The 23251-nt window shown below is 39.7% G+C and overlaps 1 protein-coding gene and 1 pseudogene across 1 annotated transcript in view; both read left to right on the top strand.

Moving 5' to 3' along the window:
* The first annotated feature begins 3119 nt into the window (after positions 1-3119).
* LOC121950666 lies at positions 3120-4417 on the top strand (annotated as a pseudogene).
* A 6967-nt stretch (positions 4418-11384) lies between these two features.
* Positions 11385-23251, top strand: part of tdrd12 (tudor domain containing 12) — a 34256-nt gene continuing 22389 nt past the window's right edge. The window contains exons 1-18 of the mRNA XM_042496895.1: positions 11385-11446; positions 11710-11771; positions 13204-13368; positions 15025-15161; positions 16316-16435; positions 17240-17295; positions 17459-17544; positions 17762-17963; positions 18549-18589; positions 18674-18786; positions 18892-18957; positions 19078-19129; positions 19310-19419; positions 20671-20712; positions 20830-20898; positions 21102-21176; positions 21374-21434; positions 22723-22830. Coding sequence (XP_042352829.1) covers positions 11748-11771; positions 13204-13368; positions 15025-15161; positions 16316-16435; positions 17240-17295; positions 17459-17544; positions 17762-17963; positions 18549-18589; positions 18674-18786; positions 18892-18957; positions 19078-19129; positions 19310-19419; positions 20671-20712; positions 20830-20898; positions 21102-21176; positions 21374-21434; positions 22723-22830 — 1527 coding nt within the window. The 5' untranslated portion in view covers positions 11385-11446; positions 11710-11747. The remainder of the gene's footprint in view (positions 11447-11709; positions 11772-13203; positions 13369-15024; positions 15162-16315; positions 16436-17239; positions 17296-17458; positions 17545-17761; positions 17964-18548; positions 18590-18673; positions 18787-18891; positions 18958-19077; positions 19130-19309; positions 19420-20670; positions 20713-20829; positions 20899-21101; positions 21177-21373; positions 21435-22722; positions 22831-23251) is intronic.

Raw genomic sequence — 23251 nt, 5'->3', positions numbered from 1 at the left:
AACACCTGATACGATGCCTCGGAGACGTCCCCATGAAGGGACGACGGTCTGACCTCCGGGCTCAGAGTTAGGACATCCATGGTTAGGACACTTCACATAAAGTGGACCGCAGTTTAGTCTCCGGACGTCAACTAACCTGTCAGTGTGCCGTGAAATCAAAACTATGAGCTTAAAGGGAAAAACGTTTTCAGCCTGAACCCGTTTTGCTCGTTTTCGGAGTATAACGTAAAAAAAAAAAAAAAAAAAGGCAATAAGGGACTTCATAGGAAATGACCCAAATATTTTATAAAAAAGAAAAAAAACCTTAAAATAATAATAATAATAATGACAATATAACAATAATATTAGGACAATAATATGATAATTTTGTAACATTTCTTTTTAATTTAAATATAGTAGTTTTATGTATTTAAAGATAGATAGATAGATAGATAGATAGCAAAAAGTTCATGACACCTAAAAAAAAATGTTTTAAAAAAGAGGGTGAGGAATATTTTAAAAAAACAATTAGAAAGGAGGGAAAATGTCCAGAGGCTAATTTTGTAATTATAATAATTTTATATTTTACATTTTTTAAATGAAAATGAATAAATTTAAATGAAAAAAAATAGCTGTTTTTTCAGGACTGTTTACGTCTTTTTTCTCTTTTGTGCTTATTTTCAGGTAACTTTTTTGTAACTCCTTTTTTCTAATTCTTTTGTTCATTTTTCATCCGTGTCTTAAGTTGCTTGTTGCCTTTTGACGGTGTTTTTTTAAAGACACTAAACCAATTATTTCAAAGAGTTAAAGAGGGAAAAAAGCACTGAAAATTGTCCATAACTAATGAAAATAACTGTGTGGGAGACATAACCTCCCACACAGGTCAGTGAGTGGTTTCAGATGAATAAACTGCAGTGGAAGTGAACACGATCATGCTTCTTGGAAAAATGCTTTGAGAATAGAACATTTTTAACCAATTATAAGTGGAAATACAATCCATACAAACAAGTACAAGACATGCTGAAAATCTGTGATATATATACACTTTTATTTTCCTTTGTTTCTCTTATGCACATATTTTGAAATGTTCAAAAATAAAGTATATATTCAGTTCAATTCAATAAATATGGTGGTGATAAACTGATAGAATCAAGTGAAATATGAGACATGCTTGAATATACTTTACTGAAGGAGGAAAAATATATTTTTAAAGAATAATTGTAAAAACCTAACAATTAAAAAAGAATACAGTTGAAGCTATTTATTTAAATATATTCAGGCTAAAAACATCCAAACAATTTTTTCACAGCTCAACATAATTCATGGCTCAGTTTTAGAGGGTTTTTACTGTATTTTCATGAGAAATTATTTTAAACAATCACCAAGAAAGAAACTGATGGAGTCACTCCTGCAAGCTTCTGACAGGCTGATTGTCAAAATTACAGGCTAATTTGGATGCACCTGTGTTTTAACGAGGAGTGCACCTGTATTTTTGTCTCAGAGTCAGTGCCTTTTGCAGGAAAAGTCCAAGCAAATTTAATTTTTCTTCATTAGGTGGGGTGGGATATGGCAATAATATTTGGAAAATTTTATGAATGGATGTTTTGTATTTTATTTAATCAAATTCTGTCATTTATTTTATTATATTTTATTTTATTTTTTCCAGGGACAACTGGTGGAAAATAGCAGCTTTGCTAGAACCTGGTCCGATGCATCTCTACTTGTTTTGTATGAGTTTAATATTTTATTGTGCACTGTCCCATGTCTATATAAATTACATTACAAATTACGAATTAAATGTGGAATAATGTACACTGTTCTTTCTTAAATCGATAAATTACAAATTACAAATTTAACTTCAATTGTAAATGTGTCCTCCAATGAAACTGGGTGGAGACAAAAAGAAAATGTCATTTTTCTTACCCTCTATGTTTAAATTTTTTCCTATAAAAACTGTGTAAAATAGCTGGATCGTTTTGGTGTGTGTGCGCCGCTCGGCTCTGAAGGCTCCCTGCAGACAGGGAAAGCTGTGTAGGAGATCAGTGAAGCAGTTTGGCACCAAGCAGCTGGATCAGAGAGGAGGATGATGGGAAAATGTTGCTGTGGGCCATCTGGCTGCTGCTGCTCCTGCTTCAGGTAAGTAATTCACTTACACACTTCCTGAGTCAGTGCTGTTTATAACCATTTTGTCTGTGAGCACATTGTAACAAAATCTTATGTTAAAAATGTACATACAGTATAATTAAAAATGAATGCTTTTATGATGGATGTGTTTAATTTTACATTTTTTCAATAATGTATGTTAGAAAATCTGTGTCGCCCATCAAGCTGTTGCACTGGATGGATGGACCTTGTTCAGAGCCGACAGGACACAAGACGATGCAAATTCAAAAAACGCACCGCAGGAATTGAATGATGCCATCAGCAGCTACATGCCCGAGCAACCGAATGCTTTTTAAAAAAACTAACAGCAGTTAAAGCTGAGACAGGCCTGGAAAATTCCAGGACTTTTCCAGGTTTTCCATGACCCTGAGAAACCTGAAACACACAATAAACCCGGAGCAGGAGGAGTCACATATTCAAACACTGTAAGAGTTAAACAGGTGAGTTATTCTGCTGCTTTATGGGACACAGAGGCAGGAGGGGGAGCAGGAGGGGGAGGAGGAGGTGTTGGTGGAGAAGCAGGAGGAGGAGGAGGAGGTTAAGGAGGAGGAGCAGGAGGGGAGAGGAGGTGTTGGTGGAGAAGCAGGAGGAGGAGGAGGAGGTTAAGGAGGAGGAGCAGGAGGGGGGAGAGGAGGTGTTGGTGGAGAAGCAGCAGCAGCAGCAGCAGCAGCAGGAGGAGGAGGAGGAGGAGGAGGAGGAGGAGGAGGAGGAGGAGGAGGTAGTGGTGGAGAAGCAGGAGGAGGAAGAGGAGGAGTACCACGAGGAGGAGGAGGAGGTGGTAAAGGAGGAGTAGTAAGAGGAGGAGGTGGTGGAGGAGGAGAAGTAGGAGGTAGAGGAGGAGGAGAAGGAGGAGGAGTTGATTTAAAATGACACGCGAGTCCGCCGTCGGGCGCGCGCCTGCACGGGCACCAGCACAATATAAAGTGAGGTTCGCGCGCACGGAGCTCCTCAGTGAACCGGACACCGGCGGTGACAACAGCAGCCCCGGTGACCACAGGGTTAACATGCGTCGCGGGGACTGTGCGCACTTGAGCGCGCGGGAAGCTTCTCTTCTCCAGGAGCGCACGCGGTGATGCGCCCTGCGGGACTCGGCTCTGGAGTGTTACCGGACGGGATGGCGGAACTGTGGAACACCTCGTCCTCCTTGAACCGGTCCGCCGCGGGGCAGGAGCGCTTCAGCAGCCTGGATGACATCGACGTGCCGGCGGACGGCTCCCCGGCGCTGCGCATTCTCTCATCTCGGTGGTGTACTCGGTGGTTTGCGCCGCCGGGCTGGTCGGGAACCTGCTGGTGTTCTTCCTGATGAAAGTGCGCCGCGGCCGGAAGAAGCGCTCCAGCATCAACCTGTTCATCCTCAACCTGGCCGTCACGGACTTCCAGTTCGTGCTGACGCTGCCGTTCTGGGCGGTGGACACGGCGCTGGATTTCAGCTGGCCGTTTGGAAACGCCATGTGCAAGATCATCCTCTCTGTGACCGTGATGAACATGTACGCCAGCGTGTTCTTCCTCACGGCCATGAGCGTCACGCGGTACTGGTCGGTGGCGTCGGCGCTGAAGGACCGGACGCGGCGGCGCGTGTGCCCGGTGCGCTGGGTGATCGCCGGGCTGTGGGTGTCCGCCACGGCGGCCTCTCTGCCCACCGCGGTGTTCTCCACGGTGAAGAGCGTGGCCGGGGAGCGGCTGTGCCTGCTGGGCTTCCCGGACGGCCAGTCGTGGCTGGCGCTGTACCACCTACAGAAGATCTTGGTGGCCTTCGTGTTTCCAATGCTGATCGTCAGCGTGTGCTACCTGCTGCTGCTGCGCTTCGTGCGCCTGCGCAGCATGAACAACAACCAGGTGAAGCGCAGGTCCAGAGTGACCCGCTCCGTCACCATCGTCGTCCTCTCCTTCTTCGTCTGCTGGATGCCCAACCACGCCATCACCTTCTGGGGCGTCCTCGTCAAGTTCAATGTGGTCAACTGGGACAGGACGTACTACATGGTGCACACGTACATCCACCCGGTGACCGTGTGCCTTGCGCACACCAACAGCTGCCTCAACCCGGTGCTCTACTGCCTCATGCGCCGCGAGTTCAGAAAGAAGATGAAGGATCTGTTCTGGAGGATCTCCTCGCCCGGCGGGACCAACCCATGCCACCTGCGGCCCTTCTCCGGGACTGTGAGAGCGGAGCCGGACGACACGCAGGTCGTCATCCCGCTGAACAATGTGGAGACGGAGAACTGCAGGCTGTCGGTTTCTGACGGATCACGGCGACTCGGACGCGCTGCACAAGTAGAACTGAGTTTCATCTGGAGGGCAAAATATTTAACCGACTGAAATTTGAAATGATTCGCCTCAAATGTCTCATCCTTTTTCTCAACAAAGTGTTTGGAGTTTTTACTGTTTTGTTGAACACAGGAGTATTATTTTGGAGAAATCCAAATATTTGTGCCATATCCAGTATAAACCATCGCGGCTGCACGTGGCTTATTGCGTTTTTGACTCTCAATCAAAGGGATGTACATATTTTATCACAATAAATGTGAGAAAGGACCGTGCGTAAATTGCGCACCTCTGCGTAAAACCTCCAGCTGCGTTTCTGCTTCACTCTTGTGTGCTGAGTCCGACTGGGATGTGAAAGCACAGTGATACTGAGATGTTTGTTGTTTTTGAAGCTGGCTGTGTTTTTTGGTTTTTTTTGGGGGGGGGGGGCTGTCTCATGCTGCTTCGCTCCTAAGTCTCTGTGTGCGGACTTGACTTCATGTTTAGAGAAATCCCAGTCTGATAGTGGAGGATTCAGCTTCAGACATTACTCTGTGGAATATTGTTGACGTTTATTGTGGCTGGTGTATAAAATGTTTCAAATTGAGAAAGTGAATGTTAAAAAAAAAGCCAATGCAACCTTAAAAACAATGTTTAGAGAATAAAATATTTAATATGTGTGACACGGATTTAAGTTTTGGTGCTGTTCAGGGTCTCTGAGGTAACAGGGCAGCAGGCTGTGAGGTTCAGGTCTGTGGATCACATATTTAGGACATGAAGAGGAGCGTTAACATGCTCTTTCTGAATCTGTCTCCCTGCACTGTAAAGATAATCCTAACAAGGATGACTTTTGTTTGGGAAAATGACAATAAACGTTTGAGATGTTTACATGTTTCTGATGGCAGCAGAGCTCTTAAAGCAGTCTCTTCTTGGGAATGTAAATCTTGTTGAAGATGGAAGATGCTTGAGACATTTTAAAGCAACAATACTTCCTAAAATCCTAGAAATGTTATGAATTCCTGGAAATATTCTAAAATCCAACAAATGCCTTAAAATACTAAAAGCGTCCTAAAACCCTAGAAATGTCCCAAAGTCTGAGAATTGTCCTAAAATCTGAGAAACGTCCTAAAATCCAAGAAACATCCTAAAATCCTAGAAGCATCCTAAAAACTGAGAAATTTCCTTAAATCTGAGAAATGTCCTAAAATCCTAAAAACATCCAAAAATCCTAGAAACATCCTAAGATCTGAGAAATGTCCTACAATCCCAGAAATGCCCTAAAATCCTGGAAATATCCTAAAATCCTACAAACATTTAACTTTAACTACAAACTTTGCATTTTTCGTATCAAGACTGTGATGTATCTAAAATTTAATCAGATATTATCAGTATCAATAGTCTTATTTTATTACAGCTATTATCTAAATAACACAAACTGCTGTCAAATTGTTTTCAGCTTTGGGTCATTTTAACTGAATGTAACGTTTTTACATTTATGTAAAACCAGCTGGGCAAATGTTGCTCATGGTTTTGTTTTCTAATTATTAACTGAGAAACAAAACTGCAATTTGTGCAAATAAGCACAAATGTCCCCTGAAACAAGCTTAACGGTGGAAATGTTTTGCAGTAATCGGCTGCAGAGAGTCATCATGTCCAGATCTGCTGAAGGAAATGAAGATAAAATAACTCATGCGACTGTTGTGAGTTGATTTCTTAATAACTTCCACTGGAATGATTTTTTATTTTTAATGATGCACTCTGTTGGAGCTTTTAACTTCTGTCCTGTCACAGCAGCTTTTTGCAGCATCTGAAGTATAGAAACCCTTCAATCAGGAGCTGCTGTTTTCAGACAAACACTCAGCTTTACCTAAATTACTCTGTGACCTTGATATATTTGGGGACAAAATGAAGAATTGTTAAATGTTCTCATGGAAATCGGTGGTCCCTAAAACAAGAAGAGAGTTTTGTTTGATAGCTGCAAAGATTTTTTTATGTAAAGAGTGCAAAATGCTGCTGCATTGTTCTCAGTTTTGTTTAGGGCCACAATGACAGGAGGCTAGTCCCAACAGCCCTACACATGTTTCTAGGACTTAAGGACAGTTTTTTAGGGTTGTAGGACATTTCTTGTTTATGACATTTCTAGGATTATAGGACATTCTTTGGATAATTGGACATTTTTAGGATGTTATTTGCCAGATTTCAGGACGTTTCTAGGATTTTAGGACATTTCTCAGATTTTAGGATATGTCTCAGATTTTAGGACATATCTGGGATGTTAGGACATTTCTCAGATTTTAGGGTGTTTCTAAGATGTTAGGACATTTGTTAGACATTAGGACATTTCGGGTGTTAGGACAATTCTCAGATTTTAGGGCATTTCTAGTATTTTAGGACATGAGTGTCTCAGCTGTGTCCTCTGTCAGGGGTGTGGGGGATCCTCCTCTGGCTCTTTTTTTGATCAACCAGCTCTATTTTGATGCTGTTTTATGTCTCTGACACCTTATGGAGACTAAAAGGACAAAAACTATTCACAGAGTCAATCACTTTATTTTTACTTTGAATAAGAAAATGTTTGGGGGGCCACCAGGGACCCTATCAGGGGCCAGATTGAGTATCACTACATTCAAAGAACAGAGAGCAGCAGGAACGTGTTTAATGTGTATTTTTTAAAGCACTTATCAAAGTTATAAAGGGCTTCACATAAACCAGGAGGAGCCGAATACAAACAGGACAGAACAAGGAGCCGCACGTTACATAAAGACGGTCCAGCCTATAAACTCTGAGCCGGACTTTGATCCTCCCTGTAGAGCAGAGGCGGCTCCGTGTTTCATCACATAAAGCTGCCAACAGCCCAGAAAAAAAAAAACACACACACACACACACACACACACACACACACACACGGTGCACTTGGTTTAATGAGGTCAGCCTGAGGAGCTTTCAGTGTAAACTCAGATTTAACACAGAGTCTGACAGCAGACAGGACGTCTCAGGTGGACTCTCTGTCCACTTATTCTGTCATGTTTACATTTACTCCCACTCCTCGCCTCACAACTCAAGACAGATCGAATTAGACGCGTTCACATTTAGCTTTCTGAATCCTAAATGTTCAGACGAAGAGTCAGTGAGCTGCTGTTGAGACGCTGCCATGTTACTCCCACCTCCTGAAGGTGGTGAACAGGGACAAAACGACAGTTACATTATTTTCGGATGTGACCAGTGGAGCAGCTGAAATGTTAACTTTGCCCTGAGGCGAGTGCTGCAGAGCAGAGGTCGGGACTGAGCCAAGATGGAAATGATTTTTCCTCCAGAGGAACATGAATCACAACCGACCCTGGTTCACGCATACCCCTCAAATTCATCTGATGAGCGACTCTGACCTGCAGAAAAAACGCCCACCTTTAACTGTTTTTAAAAGGTTCAATATAAATAAAGTTATAAATATATATAAAACAAATGCACATGCTGGTATGGCACCCTTAGGGGAAGGAGGCACATGGTGAGGTGTAGAAAAAAACATCACAGTCAGACGGGAAGCGAACAGCGTACTCCTGCATGAAAGTCCGGGGTTTGTTAGACCTACCCGGTCTGTGGGAACCCTCGTGCTCCTTATAAAGCGTCCTTATTGGCAGCATTTTAAACCTGACACTTTCCTGCAAAAGGTGCCCTTTGGCGTTGCAACCGAAGACCAAAAGCACCGTCAAGTTCAGAGTTCAGAGTGAGAACGTCTGTGAACCGGCTGCAGGTTGGATTTTGTGTTGCAGAGCAGGACAGACGACATTCATCTCCACAAAACAGCACCGTGATCACTGCTGACTTATCCAGACAACATAATGAGTGCCCTCCGGTGAAGTTTTAGCAGTGATTCGACCGTAAAGCCACACGCTCAGATGAACTCTGTTTGTGGATGAGGTGTCTCTGCAGACTTCTGCTCATTGCCAACATTAATGAGAGGAAACCTCATCAGGCTGCAGAGGCCCCCGAGACGACTCAAAGTTATTTACTCCCATCCCGAAAACATGAGCCGGTGACTCGCTGTGAGTACACACCTCACAGCTGGACGCACACGCAGCTGCTCCTCCCTCTGAAGTGTCCTTGAGCAAGGCACCGCTCAGGACTCACGAGGAAAAACTAATATTTTGGACAGACATAAAAGGAGAGCATGGGAGTCGAGAGCTCTGTTATTAAGATGACTTCATTATGTATTTATTCCAGATGACAAAACATTACTTTCTGTTCTGTTTTTGTTTTTGTGATGCTTTTATCATTATTTTTAGCCCAAGATAACAAATTTAATTACCAAAAAAAAAAACCTTTTAAAGGTGGAAAACAACTCAAAGTCTCAAAATATTTTTTTAAAAGGGAAAAAGACTCACATTTTTATTAAAAGTTGGCAATTAAGAAAAGATAAGTTGAACTTTATTGTCCCCATAAGGAAAATCTTGTCTTGGGCAACAGTGCCACACAAAAACTGCAATCACGACACACTCCAGACATCCAGACAATGTACATCAAACCGACACAACAGAGAGATAAAAATAAAAAATGAAATAAGTCAACATAGTCACAAAGGTTGACTTTAGTATTGCACCAGCCTAACGCTATTGCATCAGCCCCTAAATACAGATATTGCATCGTATATGTATTACACCCACTCTGAGTAGAAAATGAAATACCCAAGAACAACAAGAGGGTGAAAATATCATTTCCACAAGAATAATAAAAACAGTACAATACTTAGATAAAAAGAACAGCAGACGTAAAACCAGCAAAAATTATGAAATGAATCAATAACAGCAAATGTAATAAAACATGCAAGATCAGACTAAACAGACGGGGTCAAAAAAAACCTTAAAACCTGCTACAGTTTGTCTGGTTGTGTATTTACTACCCAAACTCTCACCAATTAATTTATATTAATCAACTGATTGATTAATCAAATAATCATTGCAGCTTTAGTTGTGTAAACTGTTTGATAATTTAACCTCTAAAAAAACAATACTTTATTTATTTGTTTGTTTTCAAATCTCAAAATTATTTAAAAAGAGAAAGAAAAAGATTTACTTTAATTTTCTTTCAATCAAGTGATTGATTCATCAATAAATCATTGGAGTAGTACACGTGTAAACTGTTTGGCAATTTCATTTGTAGCACACATAATATTTATTTTATTTTATCATTTAATTTAACGTTAATTTAAACAGGAATAGTCCCACTGAGATTCAGAATCTGTTTTCCTGATTGAAACAGCAGCATGACGAATTTCACCTAAACAACCTAACAGCCTGAAAACACAACAGGAAAACTTCAAACAGACCAATTCTGAGATTTCAAAATCAGACATTTTAAACTGATTTTATGCAAGATAAATTAGAAATATTTTACTACATTTAGACAATTCACTACATTCATTTCATAGTAGAATATATTCCTACTGAAATGTAGTGGAGTAAAACTACAGTGACATGAAAAGAAAATACTCAAGTAAAGTACGAGTACCTAAAATGTGTAGTCAAGTAGACTACAGCATTTTGAGTAAATATACGTTGTTACATTCCAAGACCCGCCTCACTCTGCCATACTCTGCCTCTGATTGGCTCACCCATTCTAACCAATCACACTCCTCTTGTCTACTTTGACCAATCAAACCAACGAATGTGAAGACTACTAGCTAGTGCATTAGAATAAAAATTGGAAATTAGCTTCTTCTGTGCTAACCTCAGCATTTCTCTTTAGTGTTTCATATGAAAGGCCTACAAATATTGATCCGTTTTTAATCATTTATCAGACTTTGATTGTTTGTCAGCATGCCCGTCCCTGTGTCGAAGCTTTTTCCTTTGTTTAAAAGGTCTAGGCTACTTCATTTTTCTTTGTCGTCACACTACTGTTAATATAAGAGAGTGATTTTAATACAAAGTGTAAACCACTGCATGTGAATGCATGAGTTATTCAGATCTGTGCTCCAGAGGGGAGTCTTTATTAGACTGTATAATATTGCCCTCTATTGGATTTACACGTTAATGAACTACATTAAACTAGAGCCTTCTGCGTTTTTATAACCTGCTTCGAAATAGTTCCTCCAGCACCCAGCACTCCTGTTGTAATTTCCAATATACAACAACAAGATTACATATATAACACCATAATAAAAATAATATAATACAGTAGTGTAACAATGTCAGTGTTAGAATAATTTCCTATTAAGCCTAGTATGTTTAATTTTTTTAAATGACTTACCTCGTAATCTCTTTCAGCTTCCCTCCATTTGCCATCAATGGAAAATCAGCTGAGCTGTAACATAATAAAGACAAATGGAGTCAACAGAACCACAAAGCCAAAAACATTTACCCTTAAATTACATTTCTGTTTACAGTAATATTTTTGCATTATTTATTAGTCTCACTCTTAATCCATATCAATACTAATATATCACAAAGTAGCACTGTGTTATCAAGCGCCTTGTTATCTTTAACAAAGCTGAGCTGTAAAATAAGTCACACAAGCCTTTTCTCCCCTTTAACCCCACAATCTTAGATGAAACTATTCAAGGGCAGGACATGTTAGATGAACAGGCTGTTAGCGGCTAACGAAATGTGTTCAGTGTTTACAGAAGAGTGTGCTAACGTTAGCTTACTCCGTTAGCATGGCTGTTATTGCTTCGTAAATCTGCTAATTTAGCGGCAGATAATCCAATATCGTGCTTTAATGCACATGTTAATTTAGCTAAAACGTGCTAATAATATAAAAAACCATTCCTTAGACGTCTTACCCTGTTAAAGCCCATCATAAATGGTATTTCCCGCTGTAACTCCACTGTGCTGTTAGCCGTTAGCGCTACTTTCAGGAACTACTGAGGCGCTCCATGATCCGCCATCTTTGAAAAAAACGGTCCGTCGGAGCGAACGGATATGACGTAACTCTAACGTAAAGTGCTCTGCTATTAGCCAATCAGAGGGCGACGAGGGCGGGTCTTTCCTCCGCCACCCTCTCACCTCACCGGTGAAGCCTCCTCCATCTTTATCCTGGACGTACCTGCCCTAACCGTCAAAAACGGCGGAAACAGGTCGGTTTAACGGCTTAAATCTGATGGAAACCAAACTGTTTTAAGCACAAAACGTTACTTTTATTAACACCTTTCGAAATTCACGCGTCTCCGTCGTTAGTTTTCGGTGAACTGGGTGTGGCGCTGCTGAGCTAACTGAAGGTTAGCTAACGTTAGCTGACAGGCGGCGGTTAAAAACACCCGCTTTCAACTTTAAATCTTCTTTTTCTTATGGAGTTACTGTGAAATCATCCGGGTAGCTTAACTTTTCGTGTTTTTTGCAGTTGTTTACAGGCTGTGAATTTACGGATCCGCACGCACCATGCCGAAAATAACGATTTTGAAGGTAAGTGAGCTTTTTGCTAACTAATCACAACCAGTAACAGTTGATATTAACGGTCATTTAACGTTAATTAACGTTCAGGGGAATCTGCCAGTACTTTTACTCAAGTAGTGTTACTGTGCTCAGGTACTTATACTTTATTTTGCTAACGCCACAGGTCTCAAGCACAATGAATGACAGTAAATGAAGTAAATTATGAAGTAGATGAAGTACCTGAAAGACATACTTGAGTAAAAGTACATAAACCTCACCAGAAATTAACTAAAGTCATTTAGTTAATTAAATAATTTTATGATATGAACCTTTAAATAATTTTGGCTGTGTTAATACATATAACAATTTTTGGTAAAACTGTAAAATGTAGTTTAATCTTTGAATTTCCAGCTCAGTTCCTACAATAAGTCTAAAATGCACTGTAAAACAAAAATGGTCCATTTATACTGTTAAGAAAAAAACAACCTTTTTTTTCATCTAAAAACATAGTGGCATCATGACAAAAACCTGGCACTTCAAGTGTTAACATTCTGAAAATAGATATATATTTGATATTGATAGTTAGGACTGATGCTGTTTGAAAAGTAAACTCAATGAAAGTAAACAAAAATCATATTAGTGTGAAATATTTTTCCTGATTTTGAAAAGAGCATTTTGTATGCTGAGTGGTATGAATGTACGTACTTGACACTGCACAAATAATGATGTAAAAATCAGTGTTTCTGCTAATTATATACATTACAGTTGACATATCCGTGACTGTGATAATAGCAATTAAAAAAAAACAAACATCTCAGCATGTAGTATATTGAAAATAATTTCTTTTTTCTCATTTTTTCGTCCAAAAACAGTGGCATCATGACAAAAACCTGGCATTTAAAGGGTTAAAATTCTGAAAATTCATGAATATTTTATATTGAGTAGGACAGATGTTTGATGAAAAGTAACCCCAATGAAAGTAAAAAATTGTATTAATGTGTAATATTTCTTATTGCCTGATGTTCAAAAGACTCAGTATTTCTGTTAATCATTGACACATGCCTGACTGTGATCATCAAATAAAAGAAAATCTACTAAGTCTGTAGTTTATTGAAAATTTTACTCTTTTTTCCATATGAAAACATAGTGGCATCATGACAAAAATCTTGCATGTATAGGGTTAAAATTCTGATAATTAATGAATATTTGATATTTATGAGTCAGACTGATGTTGGTTAAAAAATCAATGAAAGTAAAAAATAATATTAATGTGTGATATTTTTTTAAACTTGAGCAGTGTGAGTGTGTGCAATATTAAAACAGGCCCTAAGGGTTAAGAAAGGTTGAGCGGGAGCAAAACAAGGATTGTATGAGTGGAAATCCTGTGGATAAACAGTATTCATCTGTAAAACTGGACCCGGTTCCTGTCCCTCTTTGAAACTTCTCTCTCTGGCCCCTGCAGGTCGAGAGCCCGTCCAGCCTCTGGGGTCGGGTCATTCAGGATCCCAGCTGTGACGCCGAGACCACAAACCAGTACGACAGTCTGCTGGCTCAGATGAACCTTTTCTACCATGACGTCACTCAGGACCTGCGCAAGCTGAAGCCGCCATCGTTAGAGGAGGGACAGGTAACGAAACACCTGTAGTCTCACTGCACACACACTTTTACACACCTGATTCAGGTACAGGTACGTGTTCTTGTGACAGTTTGATCGAGCTGAAGGTGGATTGTATGTTTGTGGCTTTGAAATTTTTATCAGTTTTTTAATTTAGTCTGTGATTTTAGTTTTTAATTTCAGCGAGGTTTTAGGTGTGCAAAGGTAGTTTTTTTTTAATTTCATATGCCATGTTTGGCATATGGAGAAAATAGACATTATTTCCATCAGGTGCACTGTAAAAATCAATGTCAATCCAAATTATTGACATATCCAAGACTAATATCAAAAAAACATCTTCCTGGGGTGTAGTGTATTGAAAATAATGAATTCTTTCTCTTTTTTCATCTAAAAACACAGGGGCATCATTACAGAAATCTTGAATTTAAAGGGTTAAAATTCTGAAAAAGAATGAATATTTAATATTTATGATTAGGACTGATGTTGGTTAAAAAAATATACTCAGTGAAGGTAGAAAATCATTTTTATGTGCAATAGGGGTTGACTGATATTTGTTTTTCAGGGCTGATATCGATTATTACAGTTAATAAGACTGATAACAGATATTTGGAACCAATATGCATTTACAATAAAAATTCAAATCTTTCTGTCAACATTTAGAACTTGGAATATAACAATTTTGTTTAAATGCTTTTAGCAAATGTTAAATCAAATCTGAAACTTTAACATCATATACAGCAAGTTCCCAGCAACTTTTTTAAAAAAGTCAAGCAAAAATTTAAATTAAAAAACAAATAAATAAAAATAGCTCCCTGAGGTTTTACATAGTAAAAGCTCCTCCCATTCCAACACTTTATTTGCACTTTTTGAATAATTAATTTTATAGGTGATTATTAAAAGAAAACGCTGATACAGATAATCGGCAAGATGCCAAATATCGTCCACAATAATCAGCCGAGAGGATAATCGGTCCATTCCTGATTCATAATATTTTTTAAAGCTTGGTTTTGAAAAGCACATTATGTATGCAGAGCGATATGAGCGTGTGTAATATTAAAGCACGCCCTAAGGGTTAATTATTATGAGGAAAGCCTTGATTTATATTACCTGGAAAAAAGTAGGATGAAAGAAGGCATAATATTGAATGTAATTTTCAAAACCATTGTTGAACCTTAAAGTTCCCATGAAGTCATTTTATTATTGAACACTGTGAATCACAAATATTGCTCCAGCAGAGTTTGTTGATTAGCAGCCCGAGTTAAATCAAAAGGAAAACTTCAAATCTACTGTGAGGTCGAAGGAAAGCTTGTGTGCATGAAGCCGCTTTTTCTTCTTGACTGCAGCCGCTGGGATGCATTGCAGCCACCTGCTGGAAATATTCTGTCACTGTCCTCAAGAAGTCAAACGGGACAGGACAAAGTGGTTTAGCAAAACAAAGCCGGTGTGATCTGAAATCCGATTTTGTTTTACTTGGTGTTTTTATTTATTATTTATGCTTCTTATTTTGCTTTTTTGGGTTTTTTTTTGTCCCTTATATATATATTAACACTTTTTAAAATCTGTTTAAGTTTTAGTCTCAGATTTGGTCTTCTGCAGTAACCCTGGTGTGTGTGTGTGCGTGTGTGTATGTGTGTGCGTGTGTCTGTGTGTGTCTGTGTGTCCTGTCAGGTGTGTGTGGTGTACTGGTCAGTGATAAAGTCGTGGTGTCGGGCGTTGGTGGAGTCGATCATCATGGACTCCATGTCCTGTCATGCTCGCTGCTTCCTGGTTGACCACGGAGAGCGACTCATCGTCCCGTCAGACCAGTAAGACCAGAACTGCACGAGTCCCCCATAACACTGGACCACTGCCTTAATAATCAGTTAATCTAAATACAGGACTACTCTGATTCAAAGACGTTGGATGCATAACAGTTTTTGGCAGAAGTTTTTATCAAAGTGTAGATTTGAGATTTTACTCATGAATGTGAAATGAGGACATTTTAGGTCTAAAGGCAACAAAACCAAAATCATGTGAAAGAATTTGCATATCTGAGACAGGACTCCACCGGATCCTAAAAAGTCGTTAAAGGCTTTGAATTCATTCATCTAAATCCCTGTGATTCAAAATGTATGTAAACATTTATCTAGAATCTTATGATTAGTACACAGAAACATACAATTAATTAAAGTCTTCCTGACTTCCCTCATGCCTGAGTCCTGACCTGGATGTTTATTGTTGCTATGGCAACAGGTCTTGGCAACTGCGAGCATCCACAGGCTAATTTTAGACCCACCGCTAAACAGTCAACCATAAAATTATAATTTTGCACTTTAAAAATGTATCAATAACATCTGCAAGTCTTTACACCCCCCAAAACCCAAGCTAATGTGTTGCTACAAGCCAAATTTAGGGGGAAATAAATGCTTAAATCCCTGAAGATATGCTAACCGTGAGTGACTGTTGTGTCCACCAGTGTTAACTTTGGCAGCTATTTTAGATTTAGTCTTAGTTTAAAAAAAACCTTATTATTAATATCTATTTTGAGCTTGTCAAGGTCAAATAATTATCATGGCAGTTTTTTCATTAATGAAATTAACACTGCCAGTATCTAAACATTTTAACAATACAACGAAATATAATGAAACACACTAACAGATAAACTAGAGAGGGTGGCCTATCTGCTGATGAAATATGAGGGAGCTTTGGTTTCGTTTACCCGCCTGAGAGAATAAAAAAAAAAAAAAAACAATAATAGAAAGAGCTTCATTCATTCAGGCCGACTCGCAGGGAGCTCGTGCCTTTCTCACTAAAAACGTCTATCATTACAAATATAAACATACATTTAAAATAAAAGCAAATGGATAAATAGAAAATATATGTCCTCATTTATAAAATATTCTTAGTTGTTTATTTTTCTCTTGAATTTGGGTTTTTATAAAGTTTGTCTTATTTTTGACATTTGTGTTCTTGGTTTAAGGATCCGCGTCGCTGTGCAGACCTTCCTCCGGCTCCCGTTCTGGGTGAGAAAGTTCCACCTGGCGGGAATCAAACCGAAAACCCTGCGAGTGTCTTTCCTTGAGGAGAAGGCGCAGCTCGTGTAAGACAAGCTCGCTGTTTACGACTCAGCTGTTGAAACAGCAATATACACACTATTTACTGTTACTCAAGTACAAGTTTGAGGTGCTTGTGCTTAACTTTAGTATTTTCTTTCCATGACACTTTATACTTTTACTGCACTGCATTTCAGAGGGAAATATTGTACTTTTTACATCACTGCATTTATCTGAACGCTTTAGTTACTTCACAGATTCTGCAAAATAAAACATTAGAAAAGTTTAGAAATTAAATTACAGTTTTTACTAGTGCTGTAATGATTAATTGATCAATCAATCAGTCTATTGACAGAAAATCAATTGCCAACTATTCTGATCAACACTGAAGTCTTTTTCTATGTATTATTATTATTAGTAGTAGTATTTTAATTTGAGTGTTTGGGGTGTTTTTCCCCTTGAATTCTTTTTTTGAATGTTTCTGTTTTATGTAATTGAAAATATTTTGGATGCTTTTATTTTTTTGTGTCTTTCTGTCTGTCTATCTATAAGTTTATGCACCACCCCACTTTTTTAACATTTTTTCTACAACTTTAGTTTCTGAGGTGGTGTTTGTGTTGTTTCTTTTTTACTTAAGTAAAATTTTCAATGCAGGACCTTAACTTATAACAGTGTGGTATTAGTACTTTTACTTGAGTAAAGAATCTGAATACTTCTTCCTCCTCTGGAAATGTATGAAATTTGCTTTTCTGATCCTTTTCTGCTTAACCCACTTCATCTGTGTCGTGAAGTTTCAGATATTTGTACTGTGAAATAAATTCAGCCTGATGCTCTCTTCTTCTCCGTTGCAGTCCGTCCACTAAGTGGGACAGCTCTGCTACCCTCTACCTGCACAGCCTGCTGCAAGGTGACCATATACACCACATATGACCACATAGATGAACATCTGGCTTATTTTTCTGTAGATTTTACATCTTAGAAACAACATTTAAATTGCTGCTGTCAGACTGATGTCAAAACCTGTTTCCAGTCTTGTCCAGCCAGATTGAAATTTTGCTTCCTTCCATCAGCGTCGACTCTGGCTGAGGCCGTGTTGCTTGAGTCAGAGTCAGACTCCACCTCTGTTAAGCTCTACCTGACGGTACGAAACATCAAGGTGAGCTATGACTCCTCATTTTAGGCTTTAGCAAGTCGCATTAAGCCAGAAAAAGATTTGCACATGCTTTATTTTAACACATAAATACAGATAAGATCACAGAATAAAATCTGCCCATCTGTTGTTGTTGACAGTTTCTTCTTCGTGCAGTTTGTTGTCAGAGCTGGTTTTGTTCCACATAGACAAAAGAATCATCAGGCTTTTGATTAATTTTCAGATCTGTGTCAACGACGATCTGGTGGCCAAGAAGTTTGCGTATTACAGCAGAGATTTAGCTGACAGCGACGTGCTGGATGAGATGGACAAATACCCCGTCATGCTGCCCTCCAGCATCTTAACGCAGACTGTCTGCAAGACCTCAAACCAGCGGACAGCACAAACCCAAGCACCTCCGGGTAAACACACGGGCGTCACTTCCTGTTCAGGGTGGTCATATGTTTATTTCTTTATATTTATTTGTATATGCACGGCAGTAGTTTACTCTACACTGGATGTCTGATATGTAGAAACATTCACATGCGCACGTCATAAAATCCAGTCACATACTTTGGGCTCCTTGCAGAGCCTTGTGAACATGTGCGTGACAAACTCTGGATCATCATAACGGCAATGATTTTAAGTTTCAAAGTTCATCCGTGGACCCTTCGATGTCCGTGTTGCTGTAGCTTTCTCTAAAACGCAAGATGTTGAGTTTTCCTTGATTATATATCACTGTAGATGTTTATACAGGCTTCCTGAGGTCATGGAAAACCGTAAACGACATTAGAATTTAACAATCACATTTACCACATTTTTGTGTTTCCTCCTCGGCCGAGTCGCTGTGATCAGCTGGATTCATATCTGTCAGTTACATGTCAGGAATCCTGAACTGATGTTTCTATCAGTTATTTATGTTAAGATTTCATTCTAATAAGAAATAAATGTTGTGAATGACTTAAATCTGGTTAAACCCTCACTGATGTCGAAGGATTCGGACTTTGATTCTGCAGGATCTGGAGTTGCAGCCGGAGCAGGTGATTGGCTGGCGACTCTCATGTCACAGCAGGTGAGCAGCTCTGCTCACAGTGTCACTGTCAGTTCTCCTCTAGATATTCGCACAGCTTCACCTCTCAGCTCTCTGCTGCAGCAGAGCCGACAGCACGAGCTGCAGACCTGTGAAGAAGGCAGCGGGTCAAAGGTCACAGACAAACAACTGTCCCCAGGCTGCCGCTCGCAGAACGGCTCAGACGCTGCTGCAGAAAGGTCAGCGAGTATCAAATTCAGTTCTGCAGTTTGCTGTTGAAGAAAAACGATTCTGGATGAGTCATGTTTTGGTTTTAAATGTAAACACCCTGTTGTCCTGTTCAGTGACTCGACGGAGGACACTGACTCGTCTCTGGCTGCAGCTCTGACTAAAAACCTCAGTCTGTTCAGGTGAGAGTTGACTTCAGTCAAATTCAGTATCTCTCGTGATTGGCTGAAACCAACAGCATGTTTCATGTGTGCTTTAATATGATTGGCTGATAGTTACAGATCACTTCTTGTGCCGTGCAGGTTCCTAAAGTTTCTGAATCCTGCCAGCAGCCTCCAGCAGGCGGCGCCCTCTGTGAGTGCACGCACAACACAGGAAGCATTCCTCAAACTAAATGATAGAGATTTTATTAACTGGAGCTCTGGTGCCTTTTTTTGGCACATTACTTGTAGGTCTTAATCCACAGAGGGCCAAAGCCATGTTTCCTTCAGAAGCTTTCAGTGTAGAACCTTTGAAACAATTGTTTGTTTCCAGGTCGGTCAGCATAAAGAGCTAAAAGACTGTCGACCTGAAGAGACGACTGCAGCCTCCGGCTCCGGCTCAGGACAGGAAATGAGCGCTGCCAACACAGCTTCAGCCGTTCAGTGAGTGACTAAAAGCACATAGGGACAGGATTAAAATTACACTGGCAGTTGGGGAGGAAAATATTCACTGTGTTTTTCCGTAATTAACTCATTGTTTTGGGCGGCAAATTGACTTGAATTCTTTCAAAAACATTTGAGGAAGGCAATGAGCAAGACGAGAAGAAAAAGACTTGAAGTACAAGAAAATTACCTGAAAATTAGTAAAAGCAGAAGAAAAAGACAAAAGAAAGAAAAAGAAAGTTTAAAAAAGTGCTTAAAACTCAGAAGAATTCTGTTACACAATTTAAGACAGGGATTATTGTAAATAATAATTATAACATTTTTCCATAGCGTTTTTTCTCTTTCCCTAGACATTTTGCTCTAGATTAAAAAAAAAGTTTTTCTCAATCTAATTTCTTACCAAGTTGGGTTAACAGTCAGTAGATGAGGGAATATGGTCGTTAATAGACACGGACAGTCAGTGGGGGGGGGAGCGGGGGGGGGGGGCGTCGAAAGATAGTTTGAGGTGAATGTGAGTCAGAAATCGATTTCCTTCTCAGAGCCATAAATCAGAGACACTTGGGTCAGTGTGACATTCACTTCAAGAGGATATCCTCATCATTGATATCCACCCAAAATAAATCCAACCTGGAAATCACAGAAAAAAGAGGCCGCAGAACTTTTCCTGAGAGTCGTGGTGTTTCTCAGTCTTCCTCAGTATCACGGTAATCCAGCGGTAGTTTTCTGTATCTATGAAGACTCTGCAGACAGGAGCTGGTGGTAAAATCATTCAGCATATTTTTAATGATCAGTTTGCTAAAATGTAAACAAAAATAAGCCAAAAAACTTATAGCTGAAACATATACCAGTAAATGTCTGAGGCTGACATCACAGCAGCACATCTGATGAGCTCTTATTCCCTTGATGCTTTTAAAAGTTTCTATGGTCATATTGTGTTCACATCGAGGCCTGTAATGAGGTCCTGTTACAAACTCCTCCAAAGCTAGAATGGAAAAACACCGGCGTAGTCAAAACATTTTCTCATCTATTAATTTGCCGGCTTCCCAAGGTGCAAACTGAATATTTTCATAAAAGAAAAAAGACGTAAAACAGAATACTTTATATTCAAGATTACAAAATATTTCCAAATGTGAGTTCCTTCTTCCCCTCAGCAGACTTGTTCTCTGTGAACCAAAACCACTGCTTTGGTAGTTGTGTGTGTAACTGTTTTTTTAATGATGTATGTTTTTATGAATCCTTTTTATACAACAGTGAGCCGGGAACACCACACAGGCAAACATTGTTTGGTATGAGGTGAGGCTGAGCTTTCTTACTTCAGATGTGATTATTAGTTTACTGAGCGGATTGTTTTTTAATGTGAAGATGAGTAATCACTAACAGCATTCTGGGGGTTGATTTGTATTTGATCAGCAGAGAAAGTGGAGCTGAAGGTCTCTGTGAGAGCGCTCAGGCTGAATATCTGGCAGAGGAAGAAACGAGGTAACAGTAAGGCGTTCTGCAGCCGTGCTGAAGACCTTTTCTGACATTTATCGTCTTACAGCAGGACTGTGTTTAGTGCCGATATCAGCTCTAAATATACTCCATCTATATGTGCTTCAGGTGCTCTCTGCACACCAGACAAATTCAGATTCTGTAAAGTTCAGTATGTGAGTCTGAGCTGAGCTTCACTGTCTGTTGTTCAGCAGTTCGAGTCGATCAGTGGAGTCAGGACCGGCGGAGAAGACGTGGAGGACTGAAGAGGACTGGGCCTGTTCACGGTGAGCTGAAATTGCAAATATAAAATACGCCTAACCGAAACACGTCAATTTTAAAAAACTCCCAGGTGTTTTGGAGGTGCTGTGTGTAAATGTGTGAGTGCATGTGTGTGCGTGGTCGCAGCTATGGCAAATTCACGCTTGTTTTGACACGAATGATGTCCAAGGTTTTGGAGTTCTGACTGTCGTGTCTGATGCAGCTTTTTGGAGTGGTTGAACCCGCAGCCTCTGAACCCCGATCCAGACGCCGCAGACGACACGGTACGTTTTCTCGACTCATTCTAAACTTTACAAACAAAATGTTTGGCGTGGCAGCTGCTGTCAGATGTTGGTGCCTGTTGTGGCAGAAACACAAGAACCCAAAAACTGACTGAATCCATCAGGCTGAAGAAGTAGATCATTGTTTATCGGTTATGTTTCCTGTCTGTAAAGAAACACCAGTTCAGTCAGTAGATGAGACCAGAACATTTATTAGGTACACTGCTTTTACTGTACAAAGCACCACCTTTCACCTGAAAGTTCCTGCTTCATTACATTATTTATGTTTGTGGAGGAGATGATTTCAGCGGCGGTGACTCACCTCCACTATAGAATACACTCGAGTTGATCAGGGCACCTGCAAGGCGCCATTTTACCGTCCAGGGAACGCACCGTGTTTTTCCCCTGATAATGCTTCATTCTGGGAGTGACTGTGCCTCTGATAAATACTCTGGATGATGACCCAACGATGTTTTATGGTCCAGCGGACACACCGTGTGTTGTGAAAAGTGAATCAACACCGGTTGCCATTTTTACGACTTAAGTATCTTATTTATCGTGCGAAATGACGAGATCCCGTTTTTGTCAATAGACTCAGTAAGTGAAAAGAAAACATAAAAGTTCTTCTCAGAAAGAAAGACAAATTATTTCACAAAATGTTGAACTAATAAATTTAAACAGTAGCTTATTTGAATTGTTACGGATTTCACATAAAATCTGGTGACGCCCGCTGAAACACACACTCAGTTCACTGAGAGCAGATCGCTGCACTTTGTGATCCTCATCGTCTTCATGTTACGTCTGTTACTTTTATTGAGTCAGCTTCAGTTCCAGTAGGAGCTTTTGTGATCAGAAGGCACTTGTTTCAGTTTTAAAAGAGTACAGTCACACACTTTGCAAAGCCACTGTTATTTTTTTACCTACCTACTGAGCTTCAGTTTTTATTTTCTGAACAAATGGAATAATGTAAGTGTAACCAGGTCTCAAAATGTAAAAATAAATGTAAAATAATTTATTATTTAAAGTAATTGTTTATTTGAATGAGACCTCAAATAGGAATTAAATGTATTTAATGAATTGAGAAGGTTTGGACTCTTCATTCTAGGCGGTAATAACAAGGTCTTAAAAAGTCTGAAGTTTGACTTTGAGAACCCCGGGGGTACCCTGACTGATATCAGCTCAGGATCATGTGATGGCAGGATACCCTTCAGCAGGCAAACGTCACTCTTTATGATGTTTCTGCCATATTTACTGTCTCATGTGTCTGTTTTTGCTTCCTGACTGTCCTCAGGTCGTTCCCAGAGATCCCAGGAGCAGCGGGATTCTGGTGCACTCTGCCTTCCCAGTTGAGCCCTGCAGCAGCCTGGATGACGCCCCCCTTACGGACTCTCTTCGCTGGGTAAACAAGAATGTACTCTGATTTTTGTTTGAGGCCATTGTGACAGAAAAATAAGTAATATTATACAGACTACATAATGTGACAAATTTATATGAGATGAATAAAACCCAGTTTTTTTAATTTTCTGCCACATAATAAAATCAGTCAACCCGACTAAAAATGTAATAAAACCCAGTAATGTAATAACTTCCTGATTGATGCTGTAATGATATTTTCAGCAATAATGTACCATATTACAACATTTAGATTGATTAACTCTTGAAGTGAGACATTTTAGATGTGCACTCATAAAAATGTACCCAGAACTTACATTTTATTTTAAAGCAAATATTATCAATATTAACTTTTTTGGTAGTTCTTATCTGTAATGATGTTAGCGGTTCAGTCTTTACTGTCACCACTGTAACTTTAACTTACACCA

This window comes from Plectropomus leopardus, chromosome 11, assembly GCF_008729295.1.
Source record: "Plectropomus leopardus isolate mb chromosome 11, YSFRI_Pleo_2.0, whole genome shotgun sequence".
Taxonomy (NCBI): Eukaryota; Metazoa; Chordata; class Actinopteri; order Perciformes; family Serranidae; genus Plectropomus; species Plectropomus leopardus.
Note: the sequence above shows the minus strand (reverse complement) of the source record. Positions and strands in the feature narration are given on the sequence as shown.